Source organism: Myxocyprinus asiaticus, chromosome 29 (genome assembly GCF_019703515.2).
Source record: "Myxocyprinus asiaticus isolate MX2 ecotype Aquarium Trade chromosome 29, UBuf_Myxa_2, whole genome shotgun sequence".
Taxonomy (NCBI): Eukaryota; Metazoa; Chordata; class Actinopteri; order Cypriniformes; family Catostomidae; genus Myxocyprinus; species Myxocyprinus asiaticus.
The window spans coordinates 32,840,463-32,863,994 of NC_059372.1; the positions used below are offsets into that span (position 1 = coordinate 32,840,463).

The following is a 23,532-nucleotide window of genomic DNA, read 5'->3' on the forward strand; positions in this document are numbered from 1 at the left end:
TACGCCTGACCCTCAAACGCGAACTGCAGGAAGGGTCTGTGTCGAGGAAGGATCAAGACGTGGAAGTACGCATCCTTCAGGTCTAGCAAACCAATCTTGATGCCGGATGCTCGCCAGAATGCATTTTTGCATCAGCATCTTGAACGGGAGTCTGTGTAAAGCCCGGTTCAGTACTCACAGGTCCAATATTGGCCGCAACCCACCGCCTTTTTTCAGTACGATAAAGTAGGGGCTGTAAAACCCTTTCTTCATCTCAGCTGGAAGGACAGGTTCTATCGCGTCCTTCCGTAGGAGGGTAGCGATCTCTGCACGCAGGGTGGCAGAGTTTTCGCCCTTGACCAAGGTGAAGTGAATACTGCTGAACCTGGGTGGGCGCCTGGAGAACTGAATCACGTAGCCGAGTCGGACGGTCCAGATCAGCCATCGCGACGGATTGGAAAGCGCGAGCCATGCGTCCAAGTTCCGCGCGAGAGGGACCAAGGGGACAACGTCGTCGGACGTACCGGCAGGTGGGGCCTCGCGGCGGTGCGGAGTGCGAGGTGCCACAGCACATCGTGGCCATGCTGAGTCTAGGGACATCGAAGCACTTACCTGGCTCCTTGTGGCCACCCCTGGAACAGCCTGGAATGGAAGAGGAAGAGGCCTGTCCTCTTAACCCATGGAGACTGCCACATCGGGGGCGGCTGTGTGCCACCACTGGAGCGCCAATCCTGCAAGAAAAAGCCCGTGGACGGTAGTCGTGGTGATGGCCTTACACAACGGGTATGTGACCCAGGGAGGAAGGAAGCCGCTCTTTTGCTGAACTGTTGGGTACCGCAGCCACTTGGGCATGTGGCAAAATCAAACAAAAAGGCAACAAAGGATTTTCCACTCGGCCCTCCACCGGGGGATGGAGTGGTTTTCTTACCGGCTCCACGTGTGTGGGTTCCCTCATCCCTGGGTCGCCCGTCTCAGGGGCGCTTTGAGGATCTCCGTGGGTTCTTCGGCACCGGCTGTGAGACGGGTGGCGTCGGCTTCCTGCGGTGGGCTCCACGCCGGGGCCGGGCTGGAGGGGCGGGCTGCGGCACAGCCGGTGCAGTCACTGCAGGGGAACGCCCTTGGCGACGAGCAGACAGGGTGCGGGATGTTGAGCCGCGCCGGGGCAGGATGTGCCAGATTGCCTCCGTCTGCTGCTTCACCATCGAGAACTGCTGGGCAAAGTCCTCGACAGTGTCGTTGAATAGGCCTGCCTGGGAAATGGGGGCAGCAAGGAACCGCATCTTGTCGGCCTCGCCCATCTCGACCAGGTTGAGACAAAGGTGATGCTCCTGGACCACTAGTGTGGCCATCGTCTGCCCGAGAGACCGCGCCATGACCTTCGTCGCTCGGAGAGCAAGGTCGGTCGCTGAGCACAGAAACTTGCCACAAATCTGGGGCGGAACTACCCTCGTGCAGTTCTTTCAGCGCCTTGGCTTGGTGGACCTGCAGGAGAGCCATGGCGTGCAGGGCAGAGGCAGCTTGTCCAGCAGCACTGTAGGCCTTAGCCGTCAGGGACGACATGAACCTACAGGGCTTGGACGGGAGCTTAGGGCATCCGCGCCAGGTGGCGGCACTCTGTGGGCATAGGTGCACCACGTGCGCCTTATGCACCATGGGAATCGGCGTATAGCCCCTGGCTGCCCCGCCATCAAGGGTAGTGAGAGCGGGGGAATTGCGGAATTGGGGCCGGGCAGTAAAAGGTGCCTCCCACGACTTCATCAGCTCTGCGTGCAAAGCCGCGACCACAACATTGCCATGGTCATGTTCTCGCAGTGAGTACATGAACCATCCACAAACGCTGCCTCCGTGTGGGTCGCGCCCGGACATGAAAGACAGCGATCATGACCATCCGAAGTTGAGAGATAACGACCGCAACCAGGAATAACACACAATCGGAAAGGCATCTTTAAAAAGACGTGTCTTTAAAAAGACGTTCCGTGTGTGCGCTCTTTTAGAGAAATATATACTCTTTTAGAGGGAAAAAGCTCTTTCAGAAAATACACTCTCTAGTTTTTCTGGCGTTCTCTGCAGTGCACCAGTGCAGAGGAGGGAGAAACCAATGAAATGTGCCGTCAGATCCAGCAGAGTTGAATGAACAGTAGTATTCAGCTCAATGAGCATGACCGTTCGGCTCCGAAGAGAAAATCTGAATGAGTGGTTGCATACCAGCTCCTTTTATACCCGTATGTCCGGGGGAGTGGCATGCAAATACCACTCGCCAATTTTCATTGGCCTTTTATCAAAGACCAGAGGTGTCTCGGGCTCCCAAGAGTGACCCCTAGTGCCACTACATCGACACAACGTCGAGTGAGTGACAGATAGGGAACTCTCATTTCACTTTCACATTTTTTTCATTTTGTTTTTGGAAGTTTGCATTCTTCCTGCATATCACCACCTATTGTGCAGGGAGGAGAATTTATAGTAAAAAAAGGACTTACATATTGATCTGTTTCTCACCCACACCTATCATATCGCTTCTGAAGACAGAGTTGTATGGATTACTTTTATGCTGCCTTTATTTGCTTTTTGGACCTTCAAAGATTTGGTCACCGTTCACTTGCATTGAGAGGACAAACAGAGCTGAAATATTCTTCTAAAAATCTTAATTTGTGTACAGCAGAAGAAAGAAAGTCACACATCTGGGAGAGAACGATGAGAGAATTTTCCTTTTTTGGGTGAACTATTCTTTTAATAGAGATCTCTGTTATGTATATTTTAAGTTTAAATTTTGTCTCAGAAGTTTTTCTTCAAACTCCTTTTTTGGATGAGCTATTCCTAAGCAAAAGTCTCCAATTACTCTCCATTTAATCTCATTGCTGTATAGGGGAAACAACTGACAACTGACACAACCTCTTAAACTCTAAAGCATTTTTGTGTTGCCGCCAGCAATTTTTCACACTCAAATGTAAAAGCTCATTATTTACACATACTGTGGACTAACTGCCAAAAAAAGACTCAAATTATTCATAAATCATATTGTATATATTTACAAGCTTAAGATTAATAGAATTAAAAAAATTATAATATTAATTTTTGTTGTTGTCCTAAATTTGTAAGCATGTAATTTAGGTTCTGTGCACCCCATCTCTCTCCAAATAGTCTTAATTTATTCCACTAGATGGCAGAAAGTACTACAAAAAATAAATTTTCCTCTATCGCCTTCCGTCACAAAATGCAGATCTGAAATGTAGGTGCGGCTTTAATGCATTTTAGCCTTTGCAGATGTGTTTGTCCATAGACATTCAGTCTAATTTTAAGTTATTGCACCATCCCCATTTTTTTTTTTACAGAATATCTCGCCTTCTGAGTGGACTAGAAGCTCAATCTAGGTGTCATTGAAAGACAAGATCCTCCCCTTTGCTATGATGTATAACATTTTATCAATTAGAATCGATAATGTCCTGGTTACTTGCGTAACCTCCATTCCCTGATGGAGGGAACGAGATGTTGTGTCGATGTAGTGACACTATGGGTCACTCTTGGGACCCCGAAACACCTCTGGTCTTTGATAAAAGGCCAATGAAAATTAGCAAGTGGTATTTGCATGGCACTCCCCCGGACATACGGGTATAAAAGGAGCTGGTATGCAACCACTCATTCAGGTTTTATGCTGAGGAGCTGAGACAAGGTCCGGCCATTTCAGCGGGTAGTTCAGCGTTGTGGCAGGAGGGACACAACGTCTCGTTCCCTCCATCAGGGAATGGAGGTTACGCAAGTAACCAGGATGTTCCCTATCTGTAACTCACTCGACATTGTGTCAATGTAGTGACACTAGGGGTCCCTATACAAAATGCCGCAACTGGCTGAACTGTGTTACGTGAACTGGCGGTGTGTGACTGGCAGACCACTGTGTGCCTCATAGCCAGCACACCAGGCTGACACGTAATCTCCCCCAACATAGTTATGAGTGTCGAATGGCCCTTTGGGGACAAGTCGACTACCCAAAAGATAGAGACAGGCTAACCCAGCTGTGGCCTCTTTTCCACTTCTTTTTTTCCACTCCCTAAAAAAGAAGGGGGATTATCTGACTGGGCCGCCAGGTCTAGTTGGGGGGTGTCCCTCCCAAGGGGAGGACACCACGGAGACCACACCTCACCCAAAGAGAGGGGGGATATTTAAGTGGAAAAATACGTCACATGGTCTTGCCGACCATGTGGAGAGTCTCATGGTAGATCCTACCCAACGGGGGAGGAGTTGCTACAAACATGGAGACTGTGGCAGAGGGGGATCTGCCCAAGGAAGATGCAGTTTGCCAACAGGGAAATAAATTAGTGGAAGATATCTATCGCATGGGGTTACCTTACAGGGAACCGCCACAAGCGGAGCACCTACCCCAGAACAGGGCTCTTAGTTAGCATGTATACCAGGCCGGCAGTGACTCTCTCCGAAAACTCGACTGCCACAGGGCTCAGAGGAAGTCAACCAGGGAAAATAGTTTGTGAACACTACTGGGAATTAATGGCGCAAATCTTCAGCTCAGAGGAGGTGAAAGGTGCTATGTGCAAGCGATACACCCGGCCAGCGATCCCGGGCTTATCCACTTGTATTGCGTGCCACTACCTGGGACGAAACTGGTTCAACACGGAGGTTGTAGAACCTTGCAAAGGTGTTGGTTATTGCCCAGCCTGCTGCTCTGCAAATGTCTGTTAGAGAGGCACCCCTGGCCAGGGCCCAGGAGGCCACTACACCCCTGGTAGAATGGGCTCTTAGCCCTACCGGGGGCGGCACGTCCTGGGCGTGATATGCCATAGCTATGGCGTCAATGAGTCAGTGGGTGATCCTCTGCTTGGAGACAGCGCTTCCTTTCCGGTGTGCACCAAAGCAGACAAAGAGTTGCTCAGAGATCCTAAAGCTCTGCGTGCGATCCAAATAGATGTGTAAAGCATGCACCAGACACAGCAACGACAGGGCTGGGTCTGCCTCCTCCTGGGACAGTGCTCGCAGGTTCACCACCTGGTCCCTAAAAGGGGTGGTGGGAACCTTGGGCACATAGCCCGGTCGGGTCTCAGGATCATGTGAGAGTAGCCCAGAACGAACTCCAGGCACGTTTCGCTGACAGAGAACGCTTGCAGGTCTACTACCCTCTTGATGGAAGTGAGCGCAGTCGGGAGGGCAGTCTTCAAGGAGAGTGCCTTAAGCTCAGCTGACTGCAAAGGCTCAAAGGGGGCTCTCTGTAGACCCTGAAGAACTACAGAGAGGTCCCATGAGGGAACGAGGTGCGGTCTGTAGGGATTCAGCCTGCTGGCGCCTCTCAGGAACCTGATGATCAGGTTGTGCTTCCCTAAGGACTTACCGTCCACTGTGTCGTGGTGTTCTGCTATAGCAGCTACGCACATCTTCAAGGTGGAAGGGGACAGCCGCCCTTCCAACCTCTCCTGCAGGAAGGAAAGCACCGATCCGACTGCGCATCTCTGGGGGTCTTCCCGTCGGGGAGAAAACCACTTAGTGAACAGATGCCACTTAAAGGCATACAGGCGCATTATAGAGGGGGCCCTAGCCTGAGTGATCATGTCTACCACCGCGGGTGGTAGACCGCTTAGGTCTTCCGCGTCCCATCCAGGGGCCAGACATGGAGATTCCAGAGGTCTGGTCGCGGGTGCCAGATGGTGCCCCGTCCCTGAGAAAGAAGGTCCTTCCTCAGGGGAATTCGCCGGGGGGGGGGGGGCTGTCACGAGGAGCGTGAGGTCCGAGAGCCACGTAGGCTCACTGGGGGAAACGCGTATTTGCGTAGGCCAGGAGGCCAGCTGTGTGCCAGAGCATCTATGCCGAGGGGTGCCTCGGTCAGGGCATACAAGAGCGGGCAGTGGGAGGATTCATGAGAGACGAACAGGTCTACCTGTGTCTGTCCGAATCAACTACAAATCAGCTGGACCACCTGAGGGTGGAGTCTCCACTCTCCCCTGAGGGTAACCTGCCGTGACAGCACATCCGCTGGAGGTGACGGCGAGCGAGTTGTGACATACAACAAGAGCGCAGACCGCCTTGGCGGTTGACATATGCTACCGCTGCCGTGTTGTCTGTCCGAACTAACACGTGCTTGCCTTGGATCAATGGCCGGAACCTCTGCAGGGCGAGCAGAATTGCCAACAGCTCGAGGCAGTTGATGTGCCAACACAGTCGCGGACCTGTCCATAAGCCAAAGGTTGCGTGCCTGCTGCAAACAGCGCCCCAGCCTGTTTTGGAGGTGTCTGTCGTGACCACGATGCACCTGGAGACCTGCTCTAGGTGAACACCTGCCCGTAGAAACAAGAGGTCGGTCCAAGGGCTGAAAAGACGGTGACAGACAGGTGTGATGACCATGCGATGTGTCCCGCGGTGCCATGCCCATCTCGGGACTCGAGTCTGAAGCCAGTGCTGAAGCGGTCTCATATGCATCAACCCGAGCAGGGTGGCTGCCGCTGAGGATGCCATATGCCCCAGGAGCCTCTGAAAGAGTTTCAGTGGAACCGCTGTTTTCTGTTTGAACGCCTTCAAACAGGCCAGCACCGACTGTACACGCTCATTCGTGAGGCGCGCTGTCAAAGAGACTGAGTCCAACTCCAAACCGAGGAAAGAGATGCTCTGAACCGGGAGGAGCTTGCTCTTTTCCCATTGACCCGAAGCCCTAATCGTCTGAGGTGCGAGAGCACAAAGTCCCTGTGTGCACACAACATGTCCCGAGAGTGAGCTAGGATTAGCCAATCGTTGAGCGAATGCCCACTTCCCTTAACGGGGCAAGGGCTGCCTCTGCAACCTTCGTGAAGACGCGAGGGGACAAGGACAGGCTGAAAGGGAGGACCTTGTACTGATACGCCTGACCCTCGATTGCAAACCGCAGGAAGGTTCTGTGTCGAGGTAGAATCGAGACGTGAAAGTACGCATCCTTCAGGTCTACCGCTGTGAAACAATCTTGATGCCGGACGCTAGCCAGAATGCGTTTTTGCATCAGCATCTTGAACGGGAGTCTGTTTAAAGCCCGGTTCAGTACTCGCAGGTCCAAGATTGGCCGCGACCCACTGCTTTTTTTCGGTACGATGAAGTAGGGGCAGTAAAACCCCTTCTTCATCTCGGCCGGAGGGACAGGTTCTATCGCACCCTTCCGTAGGAAGGGGAAGCGATCTCTGCACGCAAGGTAGCAGCGTTTTCATCCTTCACCAAAGTGAAGTGGATACCGCTGAAGTGCTGGAGCGGGGCGTGGCTGCTTTGAGCGGTGCCGCAAGCCCAGGAACCAATCATCGAGCTGTGAGGGTTCAGGGGAGAGTGGAGGGTTCCACTCTAGCCCGACGCTCGCGGCCGCCCGGGAAAGCATGTCCGTCATCTCTGCATCAGCCTGTGACTGGGCAATCGACCCCGAAGGGGGGAGCCCAGCTGAGGCATCTGCGTCCGAATGGACAAGCCCGCTCTCCGATGCTGCACTCGAGAGCTCATCAGCTTTGCGGGCTCCGAACAAGAGGTCAAACTCACCGTGAGAAGAGCCGGCGGATTCATCCGGAAGCCCGATCGGGGCAGACGAGCATGCTGGGGAATGGGAGGTCCGCGGGGGGATACCCGGCAGAGGCGATCCCATTGGAGTCCCCAAATCGCCCCCAGTGCTAGCCGCACTGGCCTCAAACCTGTAGGTAGAAGAACCGATGCGGGGAGCCGCTGGGGTGTCTTGCTTTCTTACGAAGGCAACGTTGCCATGGTCATGTTCTCGCAGTGAGAACATGAACCATCCACGAACACTGCCTCCATGTGGGTCACGCCCAGACACGAAAGACAGAGATTGTGACCGTCTGAAGTTGAGAGGTAACCACCGCAACCAGGAATAACACACAATCGGGACGCGTCTTTAAAAAGACGTTCCGTGTGTGCCGCTCTTCTAAAGAAATATACTCATTCAGAAAAATATACTCTCTTTTTTCTGCCGAAGCGCCCAGGGGCGTTCTCTGCAGTGCACCAGTGCAGAGGAGGGAGAAACCGCTGAAATGCGCCGTCAGATCCAGAAGAGGTGAATGAACAGTCGTGAGAATTCAGCTCAATGAGCATGACCGTTCGGCTCCGAAGAGAAAATCTGAATGAGTGGTTGCATACCAGCTCCTTTTATACCCGTATGTCCGGGGGAGTGGCATGAAAATACCACTCGCCAATTTTCATTGGCCTTTTATCAAAGACCAGAGGTGTTTCGGGCTCCCAAGAGTGACCCCTAGTGTGACTACATCGACACAACATCGAGTGAGTGACAGATAGGGAACATATATTTCTGATGATTTGTTTAGCATGATTTTCCTAAGGCACTGCATATTTTGTTCTGGACATCTAAGATATAACATTGGATTATTCACACAAGCAAGCTTACAGACAAGTAAACAATGGCTGATTTTTTAGAGAATTTCCTAAGGTAAAAGCAAATATAAAGTTTTTAGCTATTTTGGGCCTTACAGCAGCAGTTATCGGTGCGTAAAAAAGACATTTGTATTTTATGTCTTACAAATATCCTATTACACTTTGTGATTCTTTTGAACAACAAAACAAAATAAACTATACACTCATGTTCCTGAGAATGAGAGCTTTCATTTGATATATGATTTGTCTATTTAAATGCTATTTTAAAGACTTTTATATTCATATTCATATTTCTACCACAAAACCACTAGTTGGTGCTTATTTGCGACGCAGATGTTTTAAGGACTTATTTTGTTATTTTAATTAACATAAATGCAGAAGTGATTATCTATTATTATCTATGAAATGTTCAGATTCTAAGCTTTCAAACGATACCACATATGCCTCACTTATGTATACGGGGACCTGAGTATTTTAAGCGTAACATTTTTTCCTGATACATCGCCCCCTTTTGGACCCAACAGTGGGTCTGCAGAGTTTAAGAGTTTATGCTGTAGTGTTTTTTGCATTGTATTCCGGTAATGGGTTCCTTACAAGTCATTTTCTTCTTTCTATACAGTATATCTATTTTCTTTGAATCAATAGCACACAACATGTTTCCAAAGGTTTCCATATTTACAGATATTGAGTAGCTATCATTTACCATGGGAAACATTTGCTATTTTAATCACACTATTCAGTCATTTTTCTACGAGCAGCGATTTACAGTGATAGTGATCCAAGGATATCGCCACTTCATTAGCTTGAGCTCTGTTCTTCTTGTTATTGAGTCAATAGAAAATGACAGACCGAAGGAGCTAATGACAACTATTCTTGTTGGATATCCTCAAAAATATGTGAGATTAATAAAAATGTATTGCAAACACCATTTCCTGTTGACTTTAAAAGCACTATGCATTCTGAAAAATATGTGTTGAGAGTTATGGGTTTCTAGTCTTTTGATCTCTCTAAATTGTATGCATTTGGCTTTATAAAACTTTAACTTATGCCTTTTGACACATTTCTGGATCAACAAAAGTGTCTCAAATTAGCATTTAACACTCCTGAATCTTGGCACGTTGCAGCAATGCAGTGCCAAATCCATTACGTGAGCTTGATTTATTTTGGCAGTTTTGGAAACTATACGAAAGTCCAGACAAGGCAGAAAGTAATCAGAAAATAATTGACTGATAAATTCTTGTGAAATGTCGGAACTGGCAGAATTCCTCAGGGTAAATGATGGCAAGAAAGGCTGTGACAACAATAATATATTATGAGAATATTTCAAACAATTAGCATGCATTCACTTCAGTAACAGAGAAAATGATATGGCAAAGATTACACAGCACATGCTATTAATATCTATGAAAATATATTGTATACAGTATATATATTTTTTATTTAAAAATCACTTATTTACTACAGGATTCCCATCTTCAATGATATTCCATGTCTTTGCAATGACCTTTCCAGTCATATGTGACTACTGGATACAGATTTATATTATTTTTTTAGACAGATTCAGTAATAAATCATTTAGACCAACTGTGAACTGTTTCGACAAATTCATCGAAAAGAAAAGACTCAAAGAAACCATTTTACACTATTTTAGCAAGTTTTACACAACAGAAGAGCAATATCTAGCTAATGAAATACTTAAGAGCAGAGGAAAACTAGAAAAAGTATACTGACTATAGAAATGCCCATGATTTTTAAGGTTTTATCAATTTAAATAACCTTTCCTGGCCCAGAAAACATAATTACAAATTCCCAGATATTTCCAGGTTTTCCATGAGAGTGGAAACCCTGTTACTAAGTTGAAAAATATATTAGTACCAAGCATAAAACAATTATACCATGTCTACCAAATATAACAGAACAATGTATGAAATAATTATACAATGTTCACTAAATATAATAGTACCACGGATAAAATAATCATACCAACGTGTACCAAAAACAATAGTAGCATGGATAAAATAATCATACCATGTGCTTCAAAAACAATACTGTGTATGAAATAATCATACCCTGTGCACAAAAACCCACAGTACCAAGGATAAAATAATCATACCATGGCTACCGAATATAACAGAACAATGTATGAAACAATCATACCATGTACACTAAATATAAAACATATTCATGCCATGTGCGTTAAATACAACAATACTTTGTGTAAAATAATCATTCTGTACCATGTGCACTAAATATAAAAGTACTATGCTTGAAATAATCATACCGTGGAAAGACAGTCGTCCTAACACCGTGTTCTTTCCCATCTTGTTCTCTGCCACACATTCATATCCTCCAGCATCCTCCTGCTGAAAACTGGGAATCTCCAAAACGACATTAGAGTTCTTCATTTTCACCTTGCTGGGAAACGGAACTCCATTCGCTCTCCTCCATGTTATCTCTGGAACTGGGCTGAAAGTAAGAATTTTATTTTTTTTTGCAATTAAGCAAAATATCAGATATTCTTGTATTTGACTAAGCAGTTGTTGCAAGATTACATTCCAATAACATATTTCAATTGGAAATAAAATCTGACAGTTATGGTATCATAAACTGTGCTTCTATAGCTCAAATCACAATAGGTAATGCGCATGCAATCAAAAAGGCGATTGGCACTTTTAACTGTAAGGTGGGACTACAACTGCCATACAGTGGCAAGAAAAAGTATGTGAACCCTTTGGAATTACCTGCATTTATGTATAAATTTGTCTTAACTGGTCTGATCTTCATCTAAGTTACAATAATGAACAAACACAATCTGGTTTAACCTATAACATACAAATTATTGTATTGTTCTTGTACATATTGATTATACATCAAACATTCACTGTGTAGGTTGGAAAAAGTATGTGAACACCTAGGCTAATGACGTCAACAAAGTTTATTGGAGTCAGGAGTTGGCAAACCAGGCATCCAATTAATGAAATGAGATTGAGGTGTGGGTTAGAGCTACTTTGACTTATAAAAAGCACTCAAACATTTTCAGTTTGCTATTCACAAGAAGCATCTGCTGACGTGGGCCATGCCTCACAAAAAAGAGATCTCAGATCAAGAATTGTTGCTTTGCATAAAGCTGGAAAGGCTTACGAAGTTAAATTGAAGAGCTCAGATATTCATCTGTCCACAGTTAGACAAACTGTCTATTAATGGATACTAATTAGCACTGTGGCTACTCTCCCTAGAAGTGACTGCCCAGCAAAGGTTACTCAAAGGGCACACCGCAGAATGCTCAATGAGGTAAAAAAGAACCCTAGAGTGACAGCTTAAGACTTGAAGGAATCATTGGAACTGGTTAACACATCTGCTCATGAGTCTACTATGTGGAAAATATTAAATAGGCATAGTGTCCATGGCAGGACACCACACTGGAAGCCGCTGCTTTCCAACAGAAACATTGCTGCTCTCCTGAAGTTTGCCAAAGACCACCTTGACACTCCACAGCGCTACTGGGAAAATGTTTTGTGGACTGATGAAACTAAGGTTGAATTGTTTGGGAAGAACACACAGCACTACATATGCCGTAAAATTGGCACCACATACCAATATGAAAACATCATCTCAACGGTGAAGTACGGTGGAGGGAGCATCATGATTTGGGTCTGCTTTGCTGCTTCATGGCCTGAACCGCTTGCCATCATCAAGAGAAAATTGAATTCCCAAGTATATCAAGATATACTACAGGACAATGTCAGGGTGGCTGTGTGCCAGCTGAAGCTCAGTAGAAGTTGGGTGATGCAGCAGGACAATGACCCTAAACACTGAAGTAAATCCACTACAGAATGGCTTCAAAAAAAGAAAATGCAACTTTTGGAGTGGCCCAGTCAGAGCCAATAGAGATGCTGTGGAATGACTTTAAGAGAGCTGTTCACACCAGACATCCTAAGAATATGGCTTAACTGAAGAAGTTCTGTAAGGAAGAATGGTCCAAAATTCCTTCTGAACATAGTGCAGGTCTACTCCGCTGCTTTCGGAAACAATTGGTTGAGGTTACTGCTGCCAAAGGAGGATTGACCAGTTATTAAATCCAAGGGTTCGCTTACATGTTCCACAGCACTTTTAAAGACAAGAAAGATTATAATTGTTTGTGTGTTGTTAGCTTAAGCACATTGTGTTTGTCTATACTTGTGACTTTGATGAAGATGAGATCAAATTTTATGACCAATTAATGCAGAGAACCAACGAATTCCAAAGGGTTTACATACTTTTTTTTGCCACTGTATTTCTCCCATTTAAATGTATATGTGTGACCCATCTCATCCCCTTTTAATGTCTCTGCCGATGTTGATCTGATTGCATTTCAACTTTCTAACCCAAAGAACTGTCTATGTGACCAGACCTTTATACCTGAGGACAAAAGTGCTAACTAACATACGTGAGATAAACACAGCAACGTTTTAAAAACACAGATGCAATGGATTTGCATCTGTGGCACAGTTATTCACAACCATCTGGCTTGTAACAGTTAAATAGAAAAAGATACACATCCTTCAAAAAGAAAGAGAGAAAAATAAGAAATAAAAAAGCAGTAAGGGATGTGAAAAAGTGAAAGATAAAAAGGAAAACAGAAATAAAGGAGAAAAGAGAGAAGGAAATAAAGAAAAAATAAAGCCTTCTAGGATGGAAATTTTATTTAATTTTATTATTGTGTAGATTACTGTCCTTTCTTCTCATATCTCAGCTCTAACAAACTAAATGAGTTAGATTTCCTCATAAGACACCATCTCATTTCTTTTTGCAAGGAAATTGAGAAAACGTATATAGCTCATCCAGTAATGGGATCAATTGAGACAGCAAAATTGCCTCAAGGCAAAAAATAGACTTATACGGTATTATCCAAACAGACTTTGACAAGCATCTTTAAAAGGTGGCGAGAAGAGGTGGAAAAGGGCCAAGTTGAAAAACATATTAAGCTCAGTGACGGAGTGCCATGAAAAGTCGGGATACCCGTAAAGAAAGAAAGCAGCATTGGTAACTGAAAAGGGTACACTATTCCACTTACTTTCCCAAAGCAAAACACTCCAGTGTCACAACTGATCCCTTTGCAGCCGGGACCATGTCAGGGAAATGAACCTCTATTTTTGGCTCATATTCGCCCATTACACCTAAGAGAAAGAAAAAAAATGCTTTAATTTTCGTTCCTATTTCATACACAGGTTGAGACATACAGTAGGTATAATAGTAGAACCGTTATACAATGGATAGGTGATTCTTCAGTCAGGGTAAAATGTACACATAAATACAAAATGAATTGAAAATAAGAAGTTCTAAGGAAAAAGTGAAAAATAAAATTTTCCAGATTGTAACACATTTTATGTTTTTCATAGATGGAAATTGGGAAACAAGCCCAAAATGTAACAATTCAACACTTTAAGAAATGAGGAAAAAGTTATTAAATATACACTGTAATAAAATATTACAGCTAATATAACCTATCCTTAAACTCTATGGACCTGCCATCCATAGGCGGGCACTATATCACGAAATAAGATTACGTTTAAAACGCAAAAGTCTCCGGATACATAAGTCAGGCATATGTGGTATCATTTGAAAGCTTAGAATCTGAACTTTCCAAAGAACACCATAGTTTTTGAATTTATGTCACAGAAATAGCAAAATAATGGTTGAAAACATCTGCGTTGCAAATTAGCGCCACATAGGGGTAATGTGGTAGAAATATGAATATGCATATAACAGTCTTTCACATAGCACTTAAATGGACAAGTCATATATCAAATGAAAGCTCTCATGCTCAGGAATATGACTATGCAGTTTATTTTGTTGCCCTAATAACACAGTTCAAAAATCTTCAAAAAAATAACAAAGTGAAATATGATTTCTGTAAGACATCATATACAAACGTCTCATTTATGCGCTGATCAATGCAGCTGTAAGCCCCAAGTAGCCAAAAACTTTATATCTGCTTTTACTTTAGGCAGTGTTCTAAAAAATGAGCCATTTTGTACTGTCTGTGAGCTTGCTTGGGTGAATAATCCAGTGTTATATCTTAGATGTCCAGGAAAAGCATGCTAAAAAAAATCATCAGAAATATATGCTATTAGTGATAAAATGTTTTATATCATCGCAAAAAGGAGAATCTCAGCTTTTTTGTGACACCAACATTGAGCGTATAGTCTACTCAGAGGCCAAGTTTTTCAATGGCACAATGGGGGATGGTGCATGAACTGAAAATTAGACTGAATGTCTATGGACGAGCACATCTGTGAGGGCAAAAATCTGTTAGAGCACCACCTACGTTTCAGATCTTCTAATTGTGATGAAAGTTAATAGAGAAAAAGGTTTTTCGGAGAACATGATGCCATCTAGTGGAATAAAATAAGATTTTTTAAAGGGAGATAGAATGATCAGAACCAGAATTACATGAATTACAAAATTAGGACATTTTTTTTTTTTTCTGTTCATCATAAGACTGTAAATATACAGTATACAATATCACTAATGAAGTCTTTTTAATATTAGTCAGTATTATTTATGAAGAAATGTATGAGTTTTTTTATTTTTTTATATGGGGTCTTTCTGCAAAATTTGACCAATTTTTTGCAATTAGTCCATAGTATGTGTGAATGTTGAGCTTTTAAATTTGAGTGTGAAAAATTGCAGACGGCAGCCCAAAATTGCACCAGAGTTTGAGTAGAATGATTGTTTATGTAAAAAAAAAAAAATTCATTACCCTAATTGAAGAATCACCCACATACGAAAGAATGTTAGTAGGTGAACAGCTACTGTACTTTTCCAGAAAGCAAGCATGAGAACAAAGACAACATATAATTAATATCACTCTGGAGTCTGACAACATAAGTTAGGGAGGTGTGGTGTTTGCTGCAGTTTTTTGAGTGTTGGTAAACATTTTATCAAGCCATTGTTTGTTTACTTTATAGCTAAGTATATTTAGGACTGAAATTTTTTTCTTGGTTAGTAAGCAGGAGTGTCTATGGTTTCAGACTTTGGTTCATAAAACATGCTGTTGCAACTTGAGGATGGGGAACTCATTTGCACTCTCATTATGTTAAAAAAGGTGTTTGCATGGTAAACATGCTGTCAAGTCAAGACCAGAGAAAGTACTGTCAGTGTTGTGGGTGTTGCTTTCAAATCTTAAAACAAAACAAACTACTGTGATAATTTTAATTCAAACACAAGAGCTAGGATCAACAGTTACATTAAGATTTAAGGTTAAAATTTTATTTTTATGTTAAATGGCCCTGCGATGTTACAAATTATTTTTTATAAATATGCACAATAATTGTAATTATAACTGTATGCATATTCATTATTAAACAATTAGGAAAATGCTGTTTAAGTTAAATGTAAGAATAGCATGTCATACCATAGGACATGTCAACTTCCCACATTTATTTTACATTCAATAAACAAAGTTCAATGAAAACACTAAAGAAACCCCTGAAACACCTATGACCACCTAATCAGTGACATATTGACAATTACCATCTGTCCGTAGTACCAGAGGGGTCGGGGAGCTGAGGACTTTGCCTTTAGTGATGCGGTTTACCACCACACACGTGTAGTTACCCACATCCGAGGGTTCCACTTTGGCAATGTAAAGGTTTCCCGTCTCCTGAGAGACAAAGCGTCGATTGTCTTGCTGAACAAAGTAAGGGTACTCATTGAAAACCCATGCAAATGAGAGATCTGGAGAGGAGACGTAGAACAAAACATATGTAATTTATTGCAAAATAAATGAACCAGGCTGGCCAAACAGGAACTTTTGGGAACTTAAGATTTCTTTTTACTTTTCTGTATCATCATATGACATTAGAAGCCCAAACTATGTTAAATGCATATGAATGAAACACAACAAAGAGCGTCCACACCAAACACTGCAACTTAAATATGTCAATTGTGTAGGCTCATAGAGAGTAGATCAGGCAAGAGCACGTTTTGTCAAAAGTCCTGGGAAAAAAATAATTTCCTTTGAAGCCATAAAGTGCAAAAAGACCTTGTGGTGTTAAGGCTTTTGGACCTTGTAGCCTCTAAAAAGTAAAATAACTTTGCAGAATTTTTTGCCTTTTGAATACATGCGCAAGTTTTTCCCATTTGACACATGTGAATGTGTATGGATCACACTAAAAGAACAAAAGTCATAACTCTGTATTTTACACATGTATATTGCATATCTGTAGGCAAATTAAGGCTAAATTGAACTGTAAACAAAAACATAACACTATGAAAGCCAGTGTTGTAGCCTTACCTCCTGAAAACGACGGTGTACCACAAAGTAAAACTACCCCCTGGCCTTCTCGCACAGACACAGCACTTCTTGTTTGAGTTTTTAAATTCAAGTCTGAAAGACATTAACAAACTTTTAGACGATATACAGAAATACTATACAGGATGTGTGCATGAAAATACTTTATAAATGCAAAACGATATGCATAGGAACTTTTTCAAAACAAAGGGTTGTGAAATAAATACTTTTGATTGCTTTGTCGTATCAATACAAAATTTTACTTTGTTACAGGTTACATGATTGGGAACAAAACAAAAGCAGTTTTCAGAAGTTTCTTAGGCTGAGGGTCTCATAATTTATTATAATCTACAGTAGATCATTAAAAAAATATATATATAATTAAAATAATACCAAACAATTGACCCTCTCTGGGTTTTTTATTTTTTTATTTTTTTATTTTCAAATCAAATCAAATCAAATCACTTTATTGTCACACAGCCGTATACACAAGTGCAATGGTGTGTGAAATTCTTGGGTGCAGTTCCGATCAACATAGCAGTCGTGACAGTGATGAGACATATACCAATTTACAATAACATCAAATTAACACAACACAATTTAAACATCTGTTATACACATAATTACACTCAACAATATACAAATAATAACATACACTGTACAGTATACAATACGCTGTTTTTTTTTTTTTTTTTTTTTACTATATAGATACACATTATTCAATAAAAATTAAAAAAAAAATATATATATATATATATATATAAAAAGTATATATATATATATATATATATATATATATATATATATATATATATATATATATATATATATAGAATGTACAGTATTGTACTGTATTGACATTCAGGCTGTCGGTTGATAGTCAGTTGTTAAGAGAGAACATAATATAATAATAATAATATAATTTATAATAGTCCGGTGTGAGATATAAGAGTAAGGGTAATAAAGTGCAGTGCTGATGTATTTTGATCGTGGGAGATCAAGAGTTCAGAAGTCTGATTGCTTGGGGGAAGAAGCTATCATGGAGTTAATGCTGAGCTGTAGTCTACAAACAGAATTCTCACATAAGTGTTCTTTTTTTCCAGGTGGGAGAGAGCAGTGTGTATTGTAGATGCAATGGCATCATCAGTGGAGCGGTTGTTGCGGTAAGCAAACTGTTGCGGGTCAAGATTGAGTGGCAATACAGAGCAGATGTAATCTCTGATTAGTCTCTCAAAACATTTGCTGATGATGGGGGTCAGAGCAACAGGACGCCAGTCATTTAAACAAGTTATTTTTGATTGTTTTGGTACAGGCACAATGGTGGATGTTTTAAAGCATGTGGGGACTACAGACAAAGAGAGGGAAAGGTTGAAAATGTCCGTAAAAACACCAGCCAGCTGGTTCGCGCACGCTCTGATGACATGGCCCGGAATGCCGTCTGGGCCCGCGGCTTTGCGGATATTCACCCGTCGGAAGGATCGGGTTACATCCGCTACAGAGACGGAGAGTGAACTAACCTCTGCAGCTTCGGCCGCGAGAGCTCTCTCCGCGAGGGCGGTGTTATTTCCCTCAAAACGAGCATAAAAAGTATTTAGCTCATCCGGTAGAGAGGCAGCGGTGTTCATGGTGGAGTTTTTATTCCCTTTAAAGTCCGTGATGATGTTAATTCCCTGCCACATGCTTCTAGAGTTGGTGGTGTTAAACTGTCCTTCAATCTTGTTCCTATACTGGCGTTTTGCTGTTTTTTCGGAGGGCATAACTGGCTTGTTTATGCTCCTCCGCGTTCCCGGAATTAAAAGCGGAGGTCCGCACATTAAGTGCCGTCGCGAACATCGCTATTGATCCACGGCTTCTGATTCGGATAGATTCGTACAGTTCTGGTCGGAATCACTTCCTCTATGCACGTTCTGATGAAACACATTACGCTATCAGCGTGAAGCTCGATGTCGTCATCAGAAGCGGACCAGAACATCTCCCAGTCCGTGTGATCAAAACAGTCTTGTAGCATAGAGTCTGATTGGTCCGACCAGCACCGGATCGTTCTGAGGGTGGGTGCTTCCTATTTCAATTTCTGCCTGTAAGCAGGCAGAAGCAGAATGGAAGAGTGGTCCGATTTGCCAAATGGTGGGCGGGGGAGGGATTTGTAGCCATCCCGGAACGGAGAGTAGCAATGATCCAAAACCCGGTCCCCTCGTGTGTTGAAACTAATGTGCTGGTGATATTTTGGTGCGACTGATTTTAAACTGGCTTTATTAAAGTCCCCGGTCACAGTGAACGCGGCCTCAGGGTGCGCGGTTTCCTGCTCACTTATACTCCCATACAGTCCCTTGAGTGCCCGGTCTGTGTCGGCTTGTGGGGGAATGTACACAGCAGTGATAATGACCGCTGTGAATTCCCTCGGTAGCCAGAATGGTCGACACAGAAGCATAAGAAATTCCAGATCAGGAGAACAGAAAGACTTGATGGAATGTACGTTCCTCTGATCACACCAGGATTTGTTGATCATAAAACATACACCACCTCCTCTAGTTTTACCTGAGAGGTCTTTCGCTCTGTCCGCTCGGTGCACGGAGAACCCCGCGGGTTCAATGGCTGAGTCTGGAATCTCCGCAGACATCCAAGTTTCTGTTCAGCAGATAATGCAGCAGTCCCTCGTCTCTCGTTGGAAAGAGATCCGCGCTTTCAGCTCGCAGAGCTTGTTATCCAGAGACTGAACATTTGCCAGTAGAATAGTGGGTAGCGGGGGTCGATTTGCGTGGCGTCTTACTCTGATGAGAACGCCGGCTCTGTTTCCCCTTTTCCTCCTGTGTTTCCGCGGCCGTGCTGCCCAGACAAAGGGCTCTGCTTGCGAGTTTGTAAACAGCGGGTCGGCATTGAGGAATGTGAAGTCCGGTTTTCGGTGTGAGATCGCTGAACCAATGTCCAAAAGTGTTTGTCTGTCGTAGACAATAAGGCAGACAACATCCAAACAAAAAACATAAGAATTGTGAACAAAACAAACAAAACATTGCTATGTTGTGTCGGAGCTCGCAACGCAGCAGCCATACTCGGCGCCATCTTGAGTCCAAAATTTTTTTATATGCCTTTAATTTTGGGCATGCTACTGAAACAGGAAATCTTTAAAAACACCTCCAGACCTTAAAGGGTTAAGGGGCTACTTCTATCTGACATAACCCATACATTTTATTTTATTGGTGTAACCTAATGAATTCAACTTGATTCAGTGATGTTAAATAATATATTCTGACTTGAATAAAACCATTTTTTTAGATGATACCACATACAGTAAAGCATATTTTAGGTTAACATTCTTTTTCAGTGTAGTGCATGGTGTGAGGCCACAATTATTTGTAAAGTTGCTTTGGAACATGTTTTGTGTAAACGTATTGTGAAAACCGCAATACAAATACTGTAAATGGAATTGAACTGAACTTATCCTGGCAAACGTAATAACTCATTTTCCAAAAAAAAGAGCTATGTATGCATAATTGCTTTAAGGTGTCAGTAACTCAGTTCTCTCATTCTTTAAGCTAGCTCAATATTGGCAGCATCCACTCCAGCACCTGTCATCCTGCATTGAGTGGCTGAAGGGCTAACATAGCATGCTAGTACACAGTCGATTACTCACATGCAAACTGAAGGCTAGATCTCCTGCTGAGAATTGCTCCCTGTAGGTTGAAGGCAGTGCACTGGTATATCCCTCCATCCTGGGCCCGGTCCAGACTCCTAATGACCAAATTCCCCCCAGATAGCCGACGACGGTAATCAGTCCTGAGATTAATCAATGTGCCGTTCAGAGACCACCTACAGACACGCGCACAAACACACAGACAATAGAATGAAAAGCTCAATGTGTTGTGATTACCACAAAATTTGATTAATTTCTCTTGTGATAACCTTTGAAATTGATTACTTTTTGGATGTACTAGTACAATATCACTTGTAATATCATTGTATCATTACAAAGAACTACAAATGATTCAGGCAGGGTCCAAATTAACCAGGGCTCGGGACAAAAATACTTTAAAAAGAGACTTTTCACCAGACTTTTTTCTGTCCTTAATAAAAAAAAAGTTAGGCACATTTCTGGCACTGGATTAAGATCAATATTAAAGATACATCGATGAGCCAAAACATTATCACCACTCACAGGTGAAGCGAATAATGTTGATCATCTCCTAACAAGGCCACTTGTCATGGTCTGTGTATATTAGATGGTAAGCGAACAATCAGTTCTTGTAGTCAACGTGTTGAATGCAGGAGAAATGGACAGGAGTAAAGACCTGAGCGACTTTGACAAGGGCCAAATTGTTATGGCCAGATGACTGGGTCAGAGCACTCTGAAGGTTTGTGGGGTGCTCCCGGTCAGCAGTGGTGAGTACCTACTGACAGTGATCTGAGAACGGACAAATCACAAACCGGCGACAGGGTGTTGGGCGCCCAAGGCTCATCGATGCGCAAGGGCAACAAAGGCTATCCCGTCTGGTCCGAACCGACAGAAGGTCTACTGTGGCACAAGTGACAGAACATGTTAATGATGGTTATGGGAGGAATGTGTCACAACACACAGTGCATCGTACCCTGCAACAAGATGGTGACCTCTGTCCACCATCGAAAGCGCCTATAAAGGGCACGCGAGCATCAGAACTGGACCTTGGAGCAGTGGAAGAAGGTCGCCTGGTCTGATGAGTCCCGTTTTCTTTTACATCACATGGACGCCCGCGTACATGTGCACCATTTACCTGTGGAAGTGATGGCACCACATGCACTGTGGGAAGACGACAAACCAGTGGATGGAGTGTGATGCTCTAGGCCAGGGGTGTCAAACTCGGTTCCTGGAGGGCCACATTCCAGCAGAGTTTAGCTCCAACCCTAATGAAACACACCTGAAGCAGCTAATCAAGGTCTTCAGGAGTGCTTGAAGATTACAAGGAGGCATTTTGGAACAGGGCTGGAACTAAACTCTGCAGGGCTGTGGCCCTCCAGGAACTGAGTTTGACACCCCTGCTCTAAGCAATGTTCTACTGGGAAACCCTGGGTCCAGACATTCATGTGGATGTCAGTTTGACACATGCCACCTACCTAAACATCGTAGCAGACCAGGTGCACCCCTTCATGGCATGATATACCCTGATGGCAGTGGCCTCTTTCAGCAGGATATTGTGCCCTGCCACACTGCACACATTGTTTGGGAATGTTTTGAGGAAAATAATGAAGAGTTCAGGGTGTTGCTCTGGCCCCAAATTCCCCAGTGGGATGTGCTGAACCAACATGTCCAATCCACGGTGGCTCCACCTCGCAACTTACAGGACTTAAAGGATCTGCTGCAAAATGTTTTGGTGCCAGATACCACAGGACACCTTCAGGGGTCTTGTAGAGTCCATGCCTCGGTGGGTCGGCACTTTTTTGGTGGCACACGTAGGACCAACTTCATATTAGGCAGGTGGTCATAATGTTTTGTCTCATCAGTGTATACAAAACTGGACAATGATCCTTGATTTAACTTAATATGAAAATAGAGATGTATTAAGAGTGTATTAATAAAATGAATAATCTGCACAGTCTGATGACTTATGCAGTCTAGGTCTAGAGGTAATATAAAGCAGCTAGTTAAAGACTGAAAAGATTTCCCACAGCTCTTTCTCCCTGTCCTTTTCATTGCATGATGATTAGCGCCAGAGAGGATCATCAATTCCACTTCCTCACACCTCATCTACGCCTATCATTAAGACCCCAGATCCAAGCCCATCTGAGGCCACAACCACTAGCATCTAATTCAGAGGCCAGCGCTCTAATAGAGACAGCTATTCAAAGGGTGCAGGATAATTTGATGATCCTGGGGTTTCATCAGTCATTTATCCTGACAGGGTGTCAGTTGGGATCAACTCCCATGGTTCAACTGTGTGTCTGGTTTTAAGATTTCCATATCATATGGGTGGAAAACAGATCATTCTGTGTTGAATTCAAATAGGTAGATCAACATGCGCGTTTAACACTGGACAGCGCAACGTGAGTGCTGAGCGAGTTAGTCAGCGCTACGTGGGTGAGAGAGAATGGCCGGTGGATGCGCTGCGCAGTTTAATCGAGTATTAATAGAGTATTTAATGATCCTGGGGTTTCATCAGTCATTTATCCTGACAGGGTGTCAGTTGGGTTCAACTCCCATGGTTAAACTGTGTGTCTGCACACCCCAGGAACAGATGCCAATAGTAGAGGGGCCTGACACTATATTTTACCATGCTGAAATACCACCTTAAACTGGCCTAAGCTGGTTAAGCTGGTCAGTTTTTATGGTTTTAAAGGAGTTTTGGATACTTTTCACTTGTCCAGGCTGGGAGACCTACTAGACCAGCTTACACCAGCTAAGAACAACATTTGAACCAGCTAAGACCATGGTATTACTAATTAATCGCAAATGCATTTAACAATATTAATATTACATATTTTTGGTCACATAGAAATGCAAATTTTACAGTAAAGCATTGATTTTGAGTTGGAACACAGATGTAAATTTACTGATATTAACAACAGTAATATCATGTACTTATATCTTATTTCTAATATAATTTATGTTGGGTTATGTTCAAACATTCTGACAGTAGGACTTCTTAACTGATTTATATTTCACTAGGCTCTTAATTATTGAATTAACGTATTCCTTCAATTAAAGTTCATTAGAACTGAACATGTTTACAGTCATAAAATCTGTCCATAAAAAAGCTCTTTTGTTAAATTATCCTTTGTAGTTACCCTTATGAAAATGTACCACAGTTCTTGCATAGTTCTTGCTTCTCATTACCATGGTTAGATGTAATTATGGTTTCTAAAAAACAAAAAAACAAAAAAACAAAAAAAAAACAACAACAACTACGGAATTTGTAATGAAAACAGTAACCTAAAACACATTTAGAAACTTTAAAAACAACCACCATAAA

General features: G+C 43.2%; 1 protein-coding gene across 1 annotated transcript in view; it reads right to left on the minus strand.

Moving 5' to 3' along the window:
* The window catches only part of cntn3a.2 (contactin 3a, tandem duplicate 2), a 107,625-nt gene that overhangs the window by 62,151 nt on the left and 21,942 nt on the right, over positions 1–23,532 (minus strand). Inside the window, exons 3-7 of the mRNA XM_051662873.1 lie at positions 20,226–20,401; positions 16,601–16,693; positions 15,838–16,041; positions 13,376–13,478; positions 10,604–10,788 (exon numbers count right to left, since the gene is read on the minus strand). Of these exons, the coding sequence (XP_051518833.1) occupies positions 10,604–10,788; positions 13,376–13,478; positions 15,838–16,041; positions 16,601–16,693; positions 20,226–20,401 (761 nt within the window). The remainder of the gene's footprint in view (positions 1–10,603; positions 10,789–13,375; positions 13,479–15,837; positions 16,042–16,600; positions 16,694–20,225; positions 20,402–23,532) is intronic.